Source organism: Salmo trutta, chromosome 35 (assembly GCF_901001165.1).
Source record: "Salmo trutta chromosome 35, fSalTru1.1, whole genome shotgun sequence".
NCBI lineage: Eukaryota > Metazoa > Chordata > Actinopteri > Salmoniformes > Salmonidae > Salmo > Salmo trutta.
The window spans coordinates 24,033,761-24,056,182 of record NC_042991.1 but is presented as its reverse complement, the minus strand read 5'-3'; the positions used below and the strand labels follow the sequence as shown (position 1 = coordinate 24,056,182).

The following is a 22,422-nucleotide window of genomic DNA, read 5'->3' as shown; positions in this document are numbered from 1 at the left end:
TCATTTTTATGTGTCAATGTGTAGTTCAGACATGCGTAATCTATGAGCAGAATTACTGGCTTACCTCAATTAGCCACGAAATCCTTAGTTTGAAAGCAACAATTTACTAGGGCCAGGATGATACTAGTATTGTGATACTCGTTAGTATCGTGGCAAGGAAACAAAACAAGAAGTGGATTTTACTTCTTTAGGAAAACAGCCCTATTGTTGGAAACAAACATCATTATGTTGTCATCCAGTTACATACAGCAGGTTTTTAAAGTACGAAAGAGTGAAAAATATTGCGATACTGGTATCGTAACAGCCCTACTGTTTACTGGAAGCTATGCGGTGCTATTTTCCTTACATCCCCCCCACCCACAGATGGGCCAGCCTCCTAGCAATTTGAGTTCCAGCCAATGAGATTCAGCCCCTCTCCATTTTAGTGACAGCTAGCAAGATGCACAAATAGCAGAGTGAGAGAGGGAGCAATGACATGGTGCACATGTCTGCACATATGTGACGTAGTACGCAATTTTCGGGGACCACTATTGGCTTGTGAACTTTCTGAACTACTGGCTAAAAGTATACAAAAGGTCAGGAGTAAAGATGAGAGAAAATTGAAAATTACTGAATAAAAAAGGTTATTTATCCGAGAACTGAAATATCGGAGTGCCTTATTATGGATATCCATGCTTTGATGTAAAAGAAATCTACACAAGAGACTGCCAGATTTACGACTAGAATCCCATACATTAATGTCAATTCCTTGTGTTGTCTGTTAAACTGCATATTGGCTCAGAGTTGGACAGAGCAAGACTTTTTGTAAAACTGAGAAACTAAAAATAAATGCATCTTGTCATAAACTTGCTTCCAGAATCTAGTAAAATTGTCAAGGTGAAAGTGATTCCTTCTCAAAATGTGTACTGATGCTGCTGTTCAATTTATTTGTATACAATTCCATTTCTCTCTCGAAGGACCTGCCTGCTTACAAATGCATCAAAAATATGTCAGTCTTCATTTCCCTCTGTCACTAGTAGCTGTACACTCTCTACTCTGATTGTTCAAACTTTTCTCTTTGTCAAGTCCATCAAAGGGAATATCTCAGAGGCTCATCTCGGTTTATTTAGGTCACATTGTGTGAGTCTGCTGCTCGATTGCCTTCTGAGACTATTGTGCTCCTAACTTAGTTTTTGCAGCTATAGACTATATATACAGTGCCTTCAGAAAGTATTCATACCCCTTGACATAATCCACATTTTGTTGTGTTACATGCTGAACCCAAAATGGATTAAATATATATATATTTTTAATATATATATTTTTTATGTCACCCATCTACACACAATACTCCATAATGACAGTGAAAGTGAAAACATGTTTTTATAAATTCTCACAAATTTATTGAAAATGTAATACAGAAATATCACATTTATATAAGTATTCACACTCGAGTCAATACTTTGTAGAAGCCCCTTTGGCAGCGACTACAGCTTTGAGTAGTCTTGGGTATGTCTGTATCAGCTTTGGGGATTTTCTCCCATTCTTCCTTGCAGATTTTCTCAAGCTGTGTTACATTAGATAGGGAGCAGCGGTGAACAGTAATCTTCAAGTCTGAGTTGTCCTTATGTTAGGCCCTGATCTGGCTATGCCATATGGCTGTGGGCTACACTAGTTCATTTAGCAGACAAGATTTGTTTAGAATTCTGTGGCATTATTTGAATTGTTTTATAGTATGAAGAATACAATTGAACATAGCTAAATAAAATAGAAAGGATATTTTCTCCAAGCGATTTGAAGAAGTGTGCACATACGGCTATTCTGTGCTGAGCGGTAACAAAGAAACCGGTACTCCTACATGCTTAATTTAGAGTTATTTATGTAACTTTATTTGTGAAACAAATGTTTGGCTATATGTTTAGATTTTTTATACATTCTAAGGCTGCATGATGCGACTCTAATGATGATTTTTTTTTAAAGTCTCATGAAAGGCATGAGCTCTGCTTAGTTTTTTTTTGCGCAGGCTGTACACACTTCATCAGTCTTTCATTCACAATTTGACAAGCACTTGATAATGCCTCAAATCCCCTTTGTGTGGCTGTAATGCCCCCTAAAAAATGCATGCCTTTTGCAGCCAGTGTTGTGCCCTTGGGCTGAATATATAAATTATAATTCCCAGTGGTATACTTAAGAATACTTTAAAGTACTACTTAAGTATTTTTGGGGGGTATCTGTACTTTACTATTTATATTTTTGACTACTTTTACTTTTACTCCATTACAATCCTAAAGAAAATATTGTACTTTATACTCCATACATTTTCCCTGACAACCAAAAGTACTCGTTACATTTTGAATGCTTAGCAGGACAGGAAAATGGTTAAATTCACACACTTATCAAGAGAACACTTGGTCATCCCTACTGCCTGGCGGACTGACTAAACACAAATGCATCTTTTGTTGGAGTGTGCCTCTGGCAATCCGTACATTTTACAAACAAGAAAATGGTGCCGTCTGCTTTGTTTAATATAAGGAATTAAAAATTATTTCTACTTTTACTTTTTCTTTTGAAACTGAAGTATATTTTTCAATTACATTTAGACTTTTAGTCAAGTAGTATTTTACTGGCTGACTTTCACTTTTACTTGAGTAACTTTCTATTAAGGCATCTATACTTTTACTCAAGTATGTCAATTGGGTACTTTTTATACCACTGATAATTCCCTTCTCCCGGCTGCATTCTCCAAAGCACCTCTCACTCACGTGGCTCTCCATCAAGTGATCAGGTCTTTCTCACAGGCTACAAGTGAAGACCGACATCTGGGACGCAACTGCGTGTGTCCTTATCCAATTCTGAGGCGCATGAAGATATTGGAAGAACTGTCCACATTTACTTTTCGTCAAGATGAGTAGGCCTAACAAACAGCAAAAATGAAAATGATAGGCTAATATTGTCACCCATCAGACTATTCTTGATTAAAAATTGTCTTTACATATACTAAATCATATATGTGTGAAATTTGTTTTGATTTAGAATGGACCATTATCATGCACTTGTCTCGAAACAGGGACAGCGGAAAAAAGTGCATGTCATCTATGCACTTAAATAGCGAATGGAGGATTATTTTCCAATGGTTCATTTTCATGCCAGCCAGATAGGCTACACTCCTGTTGTAAAGAGAAGCGATGTGCTTAATATTAGGAAAGTTGAGAAATACATACATTAGGCCTAGCCTATAGAAAGCTGATGGGATCCTCCTTTTTTTATAGAGGCCATCACATTTCTCACGCAATTGCATAGCCTATAGAAATGTTGCGCAACATGAGCTCATGGGCTCTCATGAAATGTTTGATTACATTTTTGATTACATTTGCATTGATGTCAGAGTGATTAGAGGGACAATAGAGGGCTGAGTACCAGGAAGTTAGTAAGTTTGGTAGCCTACCAAACTCATTTGTAGCCTACCAAACTTACTAACTGCCTGGTACTCAGCCCTCTATAGGCATCAGAGCTTGGAGAAGCCTAATCATCGTGACTAAATGGTCACATGGAATTTGACTGCCGCCATGACTCATGACCGCTGGTGTGGTGGTAATATGGTCACTAACAGCTCTCTCCAATCAAGTTGTAGCGACATCTCAAGGATGATCATAGGAAATTGGATGCACCTGAGCACAAACTGGATTGTCATAGCAAAGGGGTGTGAATACTTATGGAAATGTGATATTTTTGCATTTCATTTTCAATACATTTGAAACCATGTTTGCGCTGTCGTTATGGGGTATTTTGTATAAAGGGGTAGTACAAAAATCTATTTAATACATTTTGAATTCAGGCTGTAACACAACAAAATGTACAATAAGTCAAGGGGTATGAATACTTTCTGAAGGCAATGTAATACTAAAGTACAGTCAGAAGAAGACTGGCCACCCCTAGGTTCCTGCCTTCTAGGGAATTGTTCCTAGTGTTACAACCTGGCTCAAGATTGTAACAAACAATGGGAAACCACACACTGAGTAAAGGAATAACAAAATGAATGTATTCCATAAATAAAGTAAACACTTACAAAAATAATCAGATGAGGCATGGTCAGTAAATTATGTGTCAAATGCCGAAGCCACAACTGGGTGGCTTCGGCATTTGATAATAAAGTATTGACTGTTTATGTTGACACTGGGGATTCATAGAGAAAACCCCATATGGCCAGTGCACAACTCTTCTTAGCTCTTGATGACCAAAATGTAAATGTAACATGTCCTGATAAGCGCAAACACGATCATGTTGCAGAGGTTCACAACATGGGTCAAGAAAACTTGTCTGAAAGGCAATTTACAATACATTACTCTACTCTAAACCTAATTGGACCACAAGTCTCTCAGACATCTTTGCAGTGCTAAAATAAGTCAGGGTTCATCATGTGAAAGAGGCAATTAATTCAGACACGATTAGACTAACACTGTGGATTCAACAGTCTCAGTGAATAGAAGGAATTGAAATACATCAGTATTTGGTAAGACTACTAGAGATATGGGGGTAGCAGGGGAATATGTTTCCCACAGATTTCCTACAATTGAGTAAAATGTAGGTCATCTGTCCCTGACCATAGCGTAGTAAATGATAGGAAAGAATGGACACCCTGGAATTCTAAGGGTGTACATTAAGTGTACTCTAAAGTAGGTTGGGTCTTCAAAAAACAGTGCATTGATTTTGAGAGAGTCAACTTCAGCATTGTAAGTAGGAGTATTGTTCTACAAATGACACCCTCTATAAACCAAAGAGCCATTAAAATGAAAGCTCTCCCCAGGAGATCTGTGACTCGCTCCCCAGCCCTCTCAAAGATACCACCTGTAATGAAAAACATTTCATTTCCAAATGGGAATCCACAAACAAGGGGACTGAACTGGCCCTCTGGCTAAATGGGTTTATTCTCCTATATTGTTAGACTGATAAAATAGCAATTGCTTGGCTAGAGTCCCTTTAGAGGCCAGGCAAGGCAATATGACATATTTTGTAGTTACAGCGAGAGTCAAAAGCCCACTCGACATGCCTGTTATGTGTTATATTAAATCAAATGAAATGCTATTCGTCCCATGCTTTGTAAACAACAAGTGTAGACTAACAGTGAAATGCTTCCGACGATGCAGAGCACGACATGGGGCACGACAACACCCCTTCCCTACAATGCAGAGAGTAAAAAAAAAATGGAGAAATAATAGGAAAGTAATAACATAATAATATAAGTAATAATAAATACACAATGAGTAACGATAACTTGGTTATATACATGGGGCACCAGTACCGAGTCGATGTGCAGGGGCACGGGGCAATTGAGGTAGATATGTACATATTACTAGGAATAAAGTGACTAGGCGACAGAATAGATAATAAACAGTAGCAGCAGCATATGTGATGAGTTAAATAAAGTTAAATCAAAACAGGTCAATGATAGTCCGGGTAGCTATTTGGTTAACTATTTAACTTACTATTTATCAGTCTTATGGCTTGGGGGTAGAATCTGTTCAAGGTCCTGTTGGTTCCAGACTAGGCACATCAATACCGCTTGACATGCGGTAGCAGAGAGAACATTCTAGGACTTGGGTGACTGGACTCTTTGAAAACATTTTGGGCCTTTCACTGACACCGCCTGGTATAGAAGTCCTGGATGGCAGGGAGCTCAGCCCCAGTGATGTACTGGGCCGTACCCACTACCCTCTGTAGGTCCTTGTAGTCGGATGCCAAGCAGTTGCCATACCAAGTGGTGATGCAGCCAGTCAAGATGCTCTCAATGGTGTAGCTGTAGAGGATTTGAGGGCCTATGCCAAATTTTTTCAGCCTCCTGAGGTGGAAGAGGTGTTGTCGTGCCCCATGACTGTGTTGGTGTGTGTGGACCATGATAGATCCTTAGTGATGTAGACACAGAGGAACTTGAAGCTCTCGACCCACTTTACTACAGGCCCTTTGATGTGAATGGGGGGAGTGCTCGGTCCTCCATTTCCTGTAGTCCACGATCAGCTCCTTTGTCTTGCCGAGGGAGAGGTTGAAGTCCTGGCACCACACTGCCAGGTCTCTGACCTCCCTATAGGCTGTCTCATCATTGTCGGTGATCAGGCCTGTCGTCAGCAAATTGTCGGTGATCAGGCCTGTCGTGTTCGGCAACGCAGTCGTGGGTGAACAGAGAGTACAGGAGGGGACTAAGCATGCACCGCTGAGGGGCGCCTGTGTTGAGCGTTAGAGTGGCGGATGTGTTGTTGCCTACCCTCACCACCTGGGGGCGGCCTGTCAGGAAGTCCAGGATCCAGTTGCAGAGGGAGGATTTCAGTCCCAGGGTCCTTAGCTTTGTGATGAGCTTGATGGGAGAGGGCAGTGTGGAGTGCAATAGAGGAGTGCAATGGAGATTGCGTCATCTGTGGATCTGTTGGAGTGGTATGCGGATTTGACTGGGTCCAGGGTGGGTCCAGGGATGATGGTGTTGATGTGAGCCATGACCAGCCTTTCAAAGCATTTCATGGCAACAGATGTGATTGCTATAGGGCGATAGTCATTTAGACAGGTTAACTTGGCGTTCTTGGGCACAGAGACTACGGGGGTCTGCTTGAAACATGTAAGTATTACAGACTGGGTCAGGGAGAGGTTGAAAATGACAGTGAAGACACTTGCCAGCTGGTCAGCGCATTCTCCGAGTATGCGTCCTGGTAATCTGGCCCTGTGGCCTTGGGAATGTTAACCTGTTTAAAGGTCTTACTCACATCGGCTACGGAGAGCGTGGTTACACAGTCATCCGGCACATCTGCTGCTCTCATGCATGGTTCAGTGTTGCTTGCCTCGAAGCAAGCATAGAAGGCATTTAGCTCATCTGGTAGGCCCCATCACTGGGCAGCTCGCGGATGGGTTTCCTTTGGTAATCCGTGATAGTTTGCAAGTCCTGCTACATCCAACGGGCTTCTTCGTATTGTATTTGGAAGATCTAAGCCGGCTATTCCCAACCTGGGGTACGCGCAATGCAGTCAGGGGTACTCCAAATAAAAATGTGATTCACATTTTCAAATAATGCATTTAGATTTTCCAATGGGGCTATACATTTGGGTGTATATTTTTTTCTCGCCTGAGTAGCCTCGTTTCACTGCCAAAAATAAAATTAACATCTAGTGTTCAGCAAAATAACAACACAATGTCAAATATAGGTAGCCTAGTCAAATAATTAACATCCTATCCCATTAACCGTTACTCTCTCGCGGTAAACCTTCACTCTTGCGCAGATATTTAGAAACGATACATGCAAATTTGAAAAATAAGCCACGGCAGTTGGAGCGAGAATTAAGATGACTTTCGAGTAGTAAGACATGTATAAAAGCAACAGATACCATTAATAAGAAGGGGCCAGAAGCGTCTTATATGGTGAGCTACCGAGTGGCTAGGACAGACGAGGCCCATACTATTGTGGAGAACTGAATTATTCCTGCTGCCGTCTGGTGTTCAACCTTCCCAAGTTCTCTCACGTCACCCCGCTCCTCCGCTCTCTCCACTGGCTTCCAGTTGAAGCTCGCATCCGCCACAAGTCCATGGTGCTTGCCTACGGAGCTGTGAGGGGAACGGCACCTCCGTACTTTCAGGCTCTGATCAGGCCCTACACCCAAACAAGGGCACTGCGTTCATCCACCTCTGGCCTGCTCGCCTCCCTACCTCTGAGGAAGCACAGTTCCCGCTCAGCCCAGTCAAAACTGTTCGCTGCTCTGGCACCCCAATGGTGGAACAAGCTCCCTCACGACGCCAGGACAGCGGAGTCAATCACCACCTTCCGGAGACACCTGAAACCCCACCTCTTTAAGGAATACCTGGGATAGGATAAAGTAATCCTTCTAACCCCCCCCCCCCCTAAAAGATTTAGATGCACTATTGTAAAGTGGTTGTTCCACTGGATATCATAAGGTGAATGCACCAATTTGTAAGTCGCTCTGGATAAGAGCGTCTGCTAAATGACTTAAATGTAAATGTAATATATGGCTGGGACAATGCTGGGGGAAAAGGCCAAAAAAACTATACAGACAATGTCTCCATCAAACAACACTGTTTCACGACACATCAGTGACATGATAGGAGATGTTTTGAAACAATTACTGCTTTGCATACAAGCCAGTGAATTCAATGCATTACAGCTGGATGAGTCAACAGACGTGGCGGGCCTGGCGCAGCTCCTGTTATATGTCCGTTACGTTTAAGGTGGGGTCAATTAATGAAGACATCCTCTTCTGCAAACCACTGGAAACCGGGACAACAGGAGAGGATATTTTTAAAGTACTGGACAGCTTTGCGACATCAAATGGACTTTGGTGGTCAAGATGTGTTGGTATCTGTACTGATGGCGCAAAAGCCATGATAAGGAGACATAGTGGAGTGGTAACGCGCGTGCAAGCAGTTGCTCCCCATGCCACTTGGGTACACTGCAGCATCCACCGAGAGGATCTTGCTGCCAAGAGAATGCCTGACAGTTTGAAAGACGTTTTGGACACTACAGTGTAAATGGTTAACTTTGTTAAAGCATGGCCCCCTGTGTATTTTCTGCATTATTCAATGCTATGGGCAGCGACCATGTAATGCTTTTACAACATACAGAAGTGCGCTGGTTATCAACGGGCAAAGTATTGAGCCGTTTTTTTAAATTGAGAGACGAGCTTAAAGTTTTCTTTACTGACCATCATTTTCACTTGTCTGACCGCTTGCATGATGACGAGTTTTTCACACGACTGGTCTATCTGGGTGATGTTTTTTCTCACCTGAATGATCTGAATCTAGCATTACAGGGACTCTCCACAACTATATTCAATGTGCTGGACAAAATTGAGGCTATGATTAAGAAGTTGGAGCTCTTCTCTGTCTGCATTAACAAGGACAACGCACAGGTCTTTCCATCATTGTATGATTTTTTTGTGTGCAAATGAACTCAAGCTTACGGACAATGTCAAATGTGATATAGCAAAGCACCTGAGTGAGTTGGATGCGCAATTACGCAGGTACTTTTCCAAAACAGACGACTCAAACAACTGGATTCATTATCCCTTTCATGCCCTGCCTCCAGTCCACCTATCGATATCTGAACAAGAGAGCCTCATCGAAATTACAACAAGCGGTTCTGTGAAAATTGTATTTAATCAGAAGCCACTGCCAGATTTCTGGATAGGGCTGCGCTCAGAGTATCCTGCCTTGGCAAATCCCCCTGTTAAAACACTGATGCCCTTTGCAAGCACGTACCTATGTGAGAGTTGATTCTCGGCCCTCATTAGCATGAAAACTAAATACAGGCACAGACTGTGTGTGGAAAATGATTTAAGACTGAGACTCTCTCCAATACAACCCAACATTGCAGAGTTATGTGCATCCTTTAAAGCACACCCTTCTCATTAACCTGTGGTGAGTTATTCACAATTTTTTTTTAAATAAAGAGCAAAATGATTGATTATTAATATATTATTATTTGTGCCCTGGTCCTATAAGAGCTCTTTGTCACTTCCCACGAACCGGGTTGTGATAAAAACTCACTAATTCTTATGTTTAATAAATGTATTGTATAGTGTGTGTGTGTGTGTGTGTGTGTGTGTGGCAGGCTTACAATTATGGCAAAAAACAACATTTGAGAGTGCGCTGACCCTGGTGCTAGAGGGGGTACGCAGCTGGAGGTTGAATGTTTGAACGGGTACAGCACTATAAAAAGTTTGTCAACCACTGATCTAAGCCGTCTGCTAATTGGTTTTGGAGACTGATCTCTCTGGGTCCACAGGGGTAAACAGTCAAGGCTGTGTAATTTGTCAGTTGGTGGTTATTCTTTGGGGAGGAAGTGGGCTTCCATTTGCTGATCATAACAGTACTTACTTCCTATTGTAAAGCCTACAAACATCAGTATGTTGCAGACCTGCAAAAATGATCTCTCAGACTCAAATGTCAATAGCCTAAGTCTACATAACTTTGCAAAGCGGAGTGTTCTACTGCTCCCTCTTATAAATGTTCTAAAATATTAAACATCTGCAACTACTAAAAACCACTAGTATGTCTCAACCTGGAGCAGGATAAAAGGATAAAAAGGATAAAAAAGCAGGATAAAAAACGGTGATGTCTGTGAGAGTCACAGTACTTTGATGTCATTCTTAGATAATGAAATACTGCCCCCGCTTGGTTTAACAGGGGAACAGGTTTTAGTTTTCCATCATTGAAGGTCAAACGAGTCATGTTGTACACGATGAAGACACAGCAGTTTTATTTTGTATGCTAATCACAAGGGAGATGTGCTGAGGCAGATGGTTATTGATGATCTTACACTATTAGCACCAACAGTAGTCTCTGGGCGCAGTTTTTCAAAAATGATCAATCTGGGTTTCGTCTACCGGATAGGAATACCTGCATAGAAATATAATAAATAGAATGGGCCCCAATTCAGAATGAATAGAATGAGTCCCAATTCAAGTAAATGATTTGTATAATGGGAGTCCACATTCAAGTAAATTATTTGTATAATGAGGGTCCCCATTCAAGTAAATTATTTGTATAATGGGAGTCCCCATTCAAGTAAATTATTTGTATAATGGGAGTCCCCATTCAAGTAAATTATTTGTATAATGGGAGTCCCCATTCAAGTAAATGATTTGTTTAATGGGAGTCCCCATTCAAGTAAATGATTTGTTTAATGGGAGTCCCCATTCAAGTAAATGATTTGTTTAATGGGAGTCCCCATTCAAGTAAATGATTTGTTTAATGGGAGTCCCCATTCAAGTAAATGATTTGTACATTCTATTCATTCTATTTCTATGCATGTACTCCTGTTCGATAGCCATAATCAAGATAGACCATTTTTTGCAAAACTCGGCCCTTTCCGCTCGGATCTTTCCGCTCTAAAATAAAAACCACACATATAATGTTGTGAATACTAGGATCTGTTCTAGATTGGATCAGTAGATGAAGTGTAGCCTACAATGAATTGAGGTCAGGTTTTTCTGTTTCCTTTGATCATTCTTGTTTTGTTCCCATGCAGCAGCTTCTCACAGTGATGCTTTCTTTTCATAGAACATGATAGTGCGTGAGTGTGTGCGTGCGTGCGTGCGTGTGTGCGTGTGTGTGTGTGACAGAATGGTTTGAACATCTAGTTAACAACATCCAAATATACAATTTCTATCCTGTTTTCAGACTTTCTTTGAGGTGAACTATTTTCACGTGGCACCAATTTACAGTATGTATTCTAGACTGCTGGTTTTTCTTTAGCTCCTCAATCCTCTAAAACGTTATAATTGAATGGAAGTTACAGTAATCTAGAAAGTTAAACTTTATCTTATTGTAGCTAATATATACAGTACCAGTCAAAAGTTTGGACATTCCAGGGGTTTTCTTTATTTTTTACTATTTTCTACATTGTAGAATAATAGTGAAGACATCAAAACTATGAAATCATGTAGTAACCAAAAAAGTGTTATACAAATCGAAATATATTTTATATTTGAGATTCTTCAATGTAGCCACCCTTTGCCTTGATGACAGCTTTGCACACTCTTGGCGTTTTCTCATTCAACTTCATGAGGTAGTCACCTGGAATGCATTTCAATTAACAGGTGTGCCTTGTTAAAAGCTAATTTGTGGAATTTCTTTCCTTCTTAATGCGTTTGAGCCAATCAGTTGTGTTGTGACAATGTAGGGGTGGTATACAGAAGGTAGCCCTATTTGGTAAAATACCAATTCCATTTTATGGCAAGAACAGCTCAAATAAGCAAAGAGAAATGACAGTCCATCACTACTTTAAGACATGAAGGTCAGTCAGTCCAGAAAATGTCAAGAACTTTGAAAGTTTCTTCAAGTGCAGTCGCAAAAACCATGAAGCGTTATGATGAAACTGGCTTTCAAGAGGACCACCACAGGAAAGGAAGACCCAGAGTTACATCTGCTGCAGAGGATAAGTTCAATAGAGTTAACAGGACCTCAGATTGCAGCCCAAATAAATGCTTCACAGAGTTCAAGTAACAGACACATCTCAACATCAACTGTTCAGAGGAGACTGCGTGGATCGGGCCTTGATCGTCGAATTGCTGTAAAGAAACCTCTAATAAAGGGCACCAATAATAAGAAGAGACTTACTTGGGCCAAGAAACACAAGCAAAGGACATTAGACTGGTGGAAATCTGTCCTTTGGTCTGATGAGTCCAAATTTGAGATTTTTTGTTCCAACCGCCGTGTTTTTGTGAGATGCAGAGTAGGTGAACGGATGATCTCCTCATGTGTAGTTCCCACCGTGAAGCATGGAGGAGGAGTGATGGTGTGGGGGTGCTTTGCTGGTGACACCGTCTGTGATTTATTTAGAATTCAAGGCACACTTAACCAGCATGGCTACCACAGCATTCTGCAGCGATACGCCATCCCATCTGGTTTGCAGTTAGTAGGACTATCATTTGCTTTTCAACAGGACAATGACCCAAAACATACCTCCAGGTTGTGTAAGGGCTATTTGACCAAGGCGAGTGATGGAGTGCTGCCTCCACAATCACCCGACCTCAACCCAATTGAGATGGTTTGGGATGAGTTGGACCGTAGAGTGAAGGAAAAGCAGCCAGCAAGTGCTCATCATATGTGGGAACTCCTTCAAGACTGTTGGAAAAGCGTTCCTCATGAAGCTGATTGAGAGAATGCCAATAGTGTGCAAAGCTGTCATCAAGGCAAAGGGTGGCTAATTTGAAGAATCTAAAATATAAAATATATTTAGATTTGTTTAACACTTTTTTGGTTAGTACATGATTCGATATGTGTTTTTCCTAGTTTTGATGTCTGCACAATTATTCTACAATGTAGAAAATAGTAAAAATAAAGAAAAATCCTTGAATGAGTGGGTGTGTCCAAACTTCTGACTGGTACCGTGTGTGTGTATATATACTGCTCAAAAAAATAAAGGGAACACTTAAACAACACATCCTAGATCTGAATGAAAGAAATAATCTTATTAAATACTTTTTTCTTTACATAGTTGAATGTGCTGACAACAAAATCACACAAAAATAATCAATGGAAATCCAATTTATGAACCCATGGAGGTCTGGATTTTGAGTCACATTCAAAATTAAAGTGGAAAACCACACTACAGGCTGATCCAACTTTGATGTAATGTCCTTAAAACAAGTCAAAATGAGGCTCAGTAGTGTGTGTGGCCTCCACGTGCCTGTATGACCTCCCTACAACGCCTGGGCATGCTCCTGATGACGTCTGTCACGTGCTCAGTGTGAACCTGCTTTCATCTGTGAAGAGCACAGGGCGCCAGTGGCGAATTTGCCAATCTTGGTGTTCTCGGGCAAATGCCAAACGTCCTGCACAGTGTTGGGCTGTAAGCACAACACCCAGCTGTGGATGTCGGGCCCTCATACCACCCTCATGGAGTCTGTTTCTGACCGTTTGAGCAGACACATGCACATTTGTGGCCTGCTGGAGGTCATTTTGCAGGGCTCTGGCAGTGCTTCTCCTGCTCCTCCTTGCACAAAAGCGGAGGTAGCGGTCCTGCTGCTGGGTTGTTGCCCTCCTACGGCCTCCTCCACGTCTCCTAATGTACTGGCCTGTCTCCTGGTAGCGCCTCCATGCTCTGGACACTACGCTGACAGACACAGCAAACCTTCTTGCCACAGCTCGCATTGATGTGCCATCCTGGATGAGCTGCACTACCTGAGCCACTTGTGTGGGTTGTTGAGCAGTGTATATATATATATATATATATATATATATATATATATATATTCTCAGTCGGTTTTGTCTGTTGCAAAATGTTTTGCAACGGAAACCGTTTAGTGTTTACTCTACGAACCAAACAGAACCAAACGGGGAGGGACCTACCTGAATTTGCCCAATAGAAACTATCTTTTTCGTTGGAAAACGTTTTACGTTTGGAGTAAACGGTTTCTGTTGCAAAACATTTTGCAACAGACAAAACGTTTTGCAACGGAACTCGACTAATGAATAAACCTCAGCCGTCTGCTCTAATGGCACTGCAGCACTTTGCAGGCTCCTGTGAGTTTGGCTTAATCACTTGTAAGACTTGATTGAGTGTGTGTTAATAAACATTAGTCTGTCTCTCTCCTCGCCAGTGATTAGTGGTTTATGTGCTCTGCTCTCCCGTCCCCAGGCTGAAGACGCAGTCCTGAAGATTGATGGAGGGCCATGCTATTCAAACAGCAGGCGTTGCTGAGACAGAAGCTCTTCTTGTTGGGCAGCCTTGCTATCGGGAGTCTCCTCTATCTAGTGGCCAGGGTTGGGAGCTTGGATAGGTATGTCGTTTGCTGAAAGCAATGCCTGTTGAATGTCAAGTATAGAATGATTTTCGTTTATATAAATAATCTAATATTTTTTTCAAATATCAAAATCTTGATCATATGATTAGATTATGATAAGACTTCATAGTATTTAACAATGTGTTTAAAGTTAAGTCCAAAGTGCTCTAAAATTTACTGATGAAATTATTATATAGAACTAAATGTCTCTTTCTGTGTTTTCCCCTCCTCCAGGCTGCAGCCTATTTGCCCCATAGAGAGCAGACTGGGCCCTCCTCACCTGCCGGAGCAGATCCCTCTCCGGACCCTGCAGTATAAGCGTGGTCTGCTCCATGAGATCCGCAAGGGCAATGCCACCAAAGAGCAGATCCGCATGCACAACCTGGTGCAGCAACTGCCCCGGGCCATCATCATCGGGGTGCGCAAGGGGGGCACTCGCGCCCTGCTGGAGATGCTCAACCTGCACCCAGCTGTGGTCAAGGCCTCGCAGGAGATCCACTTCTTTGACAATGAACAGAACTACGCCCGGGGTATCGACTGGTACCGGGAGAAGATGCCCTTCTCCTTCCTACACCAGATCACCATTGAGAAGAGCCCCGCCTACTTCATCACAGAGGAGGTCCCCGAACGCATCTTCAAGATGAACTCCTCCATCAAGCTGTTGATTATTGTGCGTGAGCCCACCACCAGAGCTGTGTCCGACTACACACAGGTGCTGGAGGGCAAGGAGCGTAAGAATAAGACCTACCACAAGTTTGAGAAGCTGGCCATCGACGGCAACACGTGTGATGTGAACACAAAGTATAAGGCGGTACGGACCAGCATTTACACCAAGCACTTGGAGCGCTGGCTGAAGTACTTCCCCGTGGAACATTTTCACATTGTGGACGGCGACCGTCTGATCACAGACCCGCTGCCTGAGCTGCAGCTCGTCGAGCGCTTCCTCAACCTCCCCTCCAGGATCAGCCGGTATAACCTGTATTTCAATGCCACCAGGGGATTCTACTGCCTGCGATTTAACAATGTCTTCAACAAGTGCCTGGCAGGCAGCAAGGGCCGCATCCACCCTGAGGTGGACCCCTCAGTGGTGGCCAAACTGAGGAAGTTCTTCCACCCCTTCAATCAGAAGTTTTATCAGATTACTGGGAGGACGTTCAACTGGCCCTGAGAAACTAAGGGAAGGTCTAGGCCTAGCCTATATGAACTTCTTAACTGAAGTTGTTCTGTTGGCATTTTCAAGATGTCAACCACAACAATATTAAAGGATATTAAAAGCACTTTGATTGAATTTAATACGTAGAGGAGAGTGGGGTAAATTGAGCCGAAGGGTTAGTTGAGCTACTCCTTGTTTCTAGGAAACCATACACAAAATGTACCATGTGACCAAATATTAAGGAAGAGGTCGTCATTTCATGGAGTCTATGAAAGAAAAAAACACATGGAAAAAGTGGTAAGCAAGTTAGGGCAAATGAATGTATTGTGTTATAGGTTTCATGCGGCTTGTATCTAAACCAAGGTGGATTGTTTTGTATATCAGTTGGGGTCTCTATAAGCTACAATATGAGGTCCTAAACCTAGCATGAAAGCGCATCCTTGTACCTGTGTGGGCTAATATAGTAAAAATGTTTGCCTTGGGGTAAGTTGAGCCAATGGCCACCATACCCCATACAGATTATGATTACATTTAGTCAGTTTTATGCATAATATGCATCGTATTTTTGCAATGTGTCATGCATATGAACTCAATATACTGCATTTGTATTGTTATAGAGCAGACCTAATCATTCCCTGTGTATACAATTGTAAAACATCCAGGGATCTAGCCCCCCTTTAGGTTCTTGAGAGAGCAGAGAAGGAAGTGAGAGAAGGGAAGAAGTCCATTCCAGAAGCACCAAGGGATTTACTGAATGACACTGAAGAGGTACATTGACAAAAATGAAAACAAACATGTACCTGTGTGAAAGAGAGGCTGCGACAGAGTAGCAGAGACACACAGGTCTTATCTGATGACATGGAGTCTGAGCTTGCTAAGCATATCCAGAATATCGCGGACCAGCTTCATGGGCTTAGTAGCCTCAAATGCAGAGAACTTGCCTACGAATTGGCACATCGAAACAATATCACTGTCCCAGACAACTTGTCAAGAAATGCAAGGGTAAGTCATATTTAACAGATACATCTATATCTGAATATAGGCATACATTTAAAATATACAGTACGATATACCTCACCCCCATTCCATGAATTAAACTTTGACTAACCTGCACCATCACCCACTGTCACAGGGCACCATCACCGACTTACCCCAAGGTGGCTCAATTTACTTTATCCCTATGCTCAATTTACTCTGGGATAAGTTGTGCAAAGAGAACAATTTTTTTTTGACAAACTATGTTTTTAAAACTGTTATGTTTACATGAATTATGATTATTTCCAGGGATACACAACATCCTGAAATATATGTAGATATCTTTGTTAGAAAGAATACTATATTGTCGTAGTGAGGCTGAATGTAAAAGAAATGGCTCAACATACCCCACTCTCCCCTGTGAGAATGACAATGTGACCAAAATCTGTAATGGAATCAATGTATGTTTGTTTCTTAATATGTAAGGGGGCATAAGAGGAAAAATGGTTTGTGAGTTGTGTGATTACAAAACAATTCAGTTTAATGCACCTGATCTTTCTTCATAATAATTCACCTGTCTGACACTTGTGCCCGTTATAAACTTGGCATTTTGCCATCATCTCAGCCAATATTGAATGAAGGGTATACTAAAATGAGCGATAGACATGAGATTATTTTAAGTGAACATGTGGATTTTAAAAGAAGACTTGTCAGTCAACAACACATACATTTAACATATTTAAAGGCTATATCATGAAGCTATATATGTGGCAATGTTTCATATAAAAACAACCTTGACAAAGACGTAGGCTTACGTGTTCTTGCAGTTCTGAGTGTGATAGTCTTGCATTTATTACAGTTCTCATTTTGGTTTTGCTTTTCTCCTGCATGTGTATTGAACATACAATTGACAAAGCATTGGCTCTCTAATGTAGTTTTGTGTTATTTAATTTATTCCAGTATCATTCTTTAAACATGTGCTACTTTTATTTGTTTCTATGTTGTTTTTAGGTAGTTTTATTTTTCTCAAACTACCATGACGTACTTGTATCCGTAATATAACCCAGAAATCTGTAGAAGGGTAGGAGATTCTCATGAGGGAATGGGAACATAGATTTCTCATAAAATTCTGACTCCGATGATGTCCTCATACGTCAAGCATTTAAATGTTGAATAAGGGATTTAAAGTGGTAACTTTGTTCTCATTCTTTTTTTTCCAGTATTAATGACATGTTTGCCATTCCCCTTGGTGAAAAGCCACAGTAAAAAAGTAATTTGTTAGTTACTGTCAAACCATCTAATGCTTATTCTACTACAATTAACATATTTGTCTTATGTGCAAATAGCCATCCTGTATCATAACTGTGTTGTTCTGTAACAAAAAAATAATTGAATTAAAATGACATGTAAACACGTGTCAGCTGAGTCATTTATTATTTCTGTTTTGTCTCGTAATCTATCGTGTGGTTCAAAGACTGAGACTCTTCCTTGATGCTTTCAATAATAATCACTGGGTCATTCTATTGAGTCTGGAATTTCAATTCAATTACAACTAGAAACTCCTGGTACCTTCACTAATTGCCCACATCTCAGCAAATACATAATTCCACATTTAGTATCTTATTATTAGAGGGTCAAAGTAAAAAGTGGTATTTTCTGATCTGCTGCAGTGCAGAACAGCTATTCAGCCACAAACTAGCTGGCAAGATTGTTCAATATCCAATTTTTCCAAATCCTAATTTCCATTGCTTCAAAGCTGGCTTGTCTGGACTGTATCTGAGTCAGGCTGTGTGTACAGTTTAATCTTATTGAATGATGACACCTACTGCTGTGCAGTTGAATGAGATGATGAATCATGTGGGAATGGAGTGGCAAAGACTCAATAACAAAAATTGTCCTTCACAAAAATCTGAGCAGGTTGTTCATCCTTGTTGCAATAATAAAGATGCTGATCATTTGGGGAGACATTTACTTCATGAGAGAGCACCACTGCTGCCGAGCTTCAGTTATTTTGGGGATAGTTTTCCATGACAGGCTGGTCTGTATCTCACTGACACCTTTCCTGCTTAGAGGAATAAGGCAACTTCACAGAGAGTTACACACAAATAGATAACTTTATTTCCAGAGGACATATGAGATGGATGTGGTTCTGTTCAAAGAGAGAGATGAATGAATATACTGCACATAACTATCATAGCATTACAATGAATGGGTGGATACAATACATAGATAGTGTTACATGCCTCGGACTGAGACGTGGTCAGCAGATAATAGTCCTGAATTAACAGGGTGGAATGATGAGACGGAGAAATGTTAGCAGTGTTCAGTATTAGGCATTCTCCAAGACTGATTAAAATAAAGTTATCTTTTGTTAATCTTTTTTTCTGTTGTTAAAATCAATTATACATTACAACTGCAATGTACTGTAGTATTAAGTATTTTCACATTCCATATTGAGTATCAAGTATAAAGGTTTCAAGTTCAAAAATCTATTTCATACATTTTCACATTCAAACACATTCTGTCACGTCCTGAGCAGTATAAGGGGTTATTTGTTATTGTAGTTTGGTCAGGACATGGCAGGGGTGTGTTTGTTTTGTGTTGTCGGGGTTTTTGGGTTGTGTTCTATGTTTTGTATTTCTACGTTCTATTTTCTAGTTTTTCTATTTCTATGTCTAGTTTATTGTTTTGACCTTCAATTGGAGGCAGCTGTTCCTCGTTGCCTCTAATTGAAGGTCCTATTTAGTAGGGGTGTTTTTCATGGGGTTTTTGTGGGTAGTTGTTCTTTGTATAGCCTAGTAGCCTTACAGGACTGTTTCGTTGTTGTTTTTGTAAATGTGTTTATTTTTGTTTTCCTTCTTCAATAAAAAAGAAGATGAGTATACATATTCCCGCTGCGTTTTGGTCCAATCCCTATGACACACATAACACATTCGCCTATTACCTTTCACAAATAGTCAAATGAATAGTGCATATAACCTAAAGCTATTCAATCAGTAGTATTTAGTATCTAACAACAAAAGCTATTTGGCATATAAAACCATCAAATTGTACCATACGCAACATTACATTATACAGAGCTGTACTAGCAGTACAAGCATGGTTATTTTCCATAAAGCTCCAAATGACTGGAGGCCTGTGCTAAACAATGCTACAACCATTACATTCTAAACCATCAAGACGTTTGCTAACAATAGCTGATACCCAATAGCCTAGAGATATATGGCGCTTAGCAAAGTTGTATTCAGGTTAGCATAAAGCTAGCGAACTGTTAAACTTTCAACACATTCTGTGGTCACATCGCATATTTATATATTTTACCTGAAGTAAACTGAGTCTTTGTTCATAGAAAATAAACCAAATAGCAGTTAAACATTGTTGAAAAAAGTACAAAAAGTTTGGACTCCATCTTATTCCCTTTTATTACATGGAAACCATTAGCAACCTAGCAAACCTCCATTAATTATAATGCGGAAAATACCAATCAGTTAAAACTCCCTTCAATTACCTTCAAACATCACCAAACTAAAGACCTATGTAGTTAACCTGGTTATCTCAATATTTTGTGAGTCATATTGCTCTTTTGCACATTACATACCTGAATTAACAGGGTGGAATGATGAGACAGAGAAAAATTTGTAGCGTTCAGTTAAGGCATTCTCCAAGATTGAATAAGCAACATCCAAGACCCACGATCCATATAACGCTCCCCATTGACGTCACAGCTCACCGTAGTGGCAGTAATCATATACAGTACCTTTAATGTAAATATACAGGTAACAAGCTGAGATTAGGAACACTCCCTTTAAGAGTGTGCTCCTAATCTCAGCTCGTTACCTGTATTAAAGACACCGATTGAGAGGGGGTTAAATACTTATTTCCCTCATTAAAATGCAAATCAATTTATAACATTTACTACATCTCAATCTGTATTTCAATGTAAAGCGTCTCTTTAATAATACTTCCTGCTGACCCGACCAAGTGACCTCTCATCTCTGATCATGCTGTGCCCTCTGTCATGTCTTTGGCATCATTAAACTGAAGACTGTTAGTTTATCAAATCAATTCTCTGTAATTATTATTACATGATTAACTAATCAGGTAAATGTAATTAACTAGGAAGTCTGGGAACCAAGGAAAATATTCAGATTACAAAGTTATAATTTTCCTAATACAACTTTTCAGATATTTTAATATCTGATCAATTAGTCTTCTAATTAATGAATTATTCTTTACCTCACGTTAGTCTCATGCCAAATGTCGTAAATTCTTGGTTATCTGCACGAACCCAGTCTTCACTATGAATCATCCATACATCAATTGTCTCAATCATTTATATATTAACTAACTAAATAATCACAGAAATGCACAAACAAACAAACAAAGTAGATATGGTTACAAGGAAATGATAGGGGATGTGCCCTAGTAGGCTAAACCGGCATGGCGGCTTGGTAGACAAAGGGACTGAGAAGGGCGCGAAAGACAAAAGACACTACACGGTTGATAATTATAACAATTGAAATGCTAATCCTTCGCACATGAATGCTCACTCATTCGGGAATAATTGCAATCAATATATATATTTACGCTCAGTGTGTCGTGATCTCTGTTGGAATCATCCTTCTTTCTGTTGGAAGTTCATCAGCCTGTCTTTCGTGGTTAGAATGTGTACTTCAGAGTCCCATTCAGAAATGTCCTTATAGATAGATGTTTCAGCGGTTGTCGGTCCTCGCATTCACGGGTACATAATTTCTAGCTGCAGACTAGTAATTAGTATCGAAGAGTAGCTCTTATTCTGTCAGATCGATAGTCTCAGAGTTTAAACAACCTTTACAACCTTAGCTTATACTCAGGTTTATGGTCTCTACTCAAACCTTAGCTCCCTCTGGGATCGAGGTACAGGTCTTCTGGGAAATCCTTCAGGTGGGGGTTATATTCAAAACAGCAGCCAGGCCAATGTCTGTGCTCATGGGGCGGGCCTATGACTTAGTTCAACTCCAAAGGGAATTGGAGTTTCCTTCAATAAACAGTTTAAAATCACATTACATAATTTCACAAATAGTTTCATCTTTACTCATTCATTTTATACAACAATTAGATGCAAGCCTCACAACTGAGACTCTTGTATAAACAGAGTTATGGTAATGTGCACATCCAATGCTAGCATCAGTAGTATTGTCTCTCATGAGTTTCACAAACATTAAACGAAATGGACCAGTCGTAGCTAGATTCTCCCCTGACCGTGTACACATTCTCCAAAACATGGACATTGTTCAGTTCTCAAGTTCTGTGATGTGGAAGAAGTTCCTTTGTACTCCTGTGAAACTTTCTCTCTCTATACTGTCTGGCCATGAGAAGAGAAACTCCTCTAGGGATTTATGACCTGCCTAACAGAGCCTGGGTGTAGGGGGCAGAGAGAGAGGTGGTGAAAAAGAGAGGGGGATGGTGCTCACAGTACCTTAAGACGGCCACGTCATGACACCTCTATGTAGCCAGTTCAGATGCGGGAGGAGTTCACCGACACAGCTGATATAACCTAGAGTAGGTATTCCCAAACTGAGGTACGGCAAATAAAAATGTGATTCAGATTTATTTCTTTTTTTTTCTTCACATTTTCAAACAGTTCACTTATATTTTCCAATGGGCTATACGTGTGGGTGAGCTTTTTTTCTCGGCCAGGTAGCCTTGTTACACTGCCAAAAATAAAATGAAACCATCTCGTGTTCAGCGAAATAACAACACAATGTCAAATACAAGTAGCCTAGTAAAATAATTAACATCCAATCACATTAACTGTTACTCTCTCGCAGGAATTCCACTAACTGTCCGTATGTAGCCAAATGTAGCTGTTGCTCATTCCGCTTGCGTGAAAATGTATAAACGGTTAAAAAAAGTAAGGCCCGCGTCCATAGAGACACATACCAGCTCTACTGGTAGTACTGCTATTACCAACAGTACTACACCTGCACCTGTTGACGACACAAGTTGTTCTGCTTCCACGAGCACATCCAATGCTAGCATCAGTAATTTTACATTTGT

General features: G+C 40.6%; 1 protein-coding gene across 2 annotated transcripts in view; it reads left to right on the top strand.

The window, feature by feature from the left end:
- The window catches only part of LOC115174903 (heparan sulfate glucosamine 3-O-sulfotransferase 5-like), a 109,312-nt gene extending 93,438 nt beyond the window's left edge, over window positions 1–15,874 (top strand). Inside the window, exons 2-3 of one of the 2 annotated variants that reach the window (XM_029733912.1) lie at window positions 14,111–14,252; window positions 14,490–15,874. In XM_029733912.1, the coding sequence (XP_029589772.1) occupies window positions 14,146–14,252; window positions 14,490–15,423 (1,041 nt within the window). In that variant the 5' untranslated portion in view covers window positions 14,111–14,145 and the 3' untranslated portion in view covers window positions 15,424–15,874. Of the gene's footprint in view, window positions 1–14,078; window positions 14,253–14,489 lie in introns of those variants that run through there. The other variant, XM_029733913.1, reaches the window with a different exon arrangement.
- The last annotated feature ends 6,548 nt before the right edge of the window (window positions 15,875–22,422 follow it).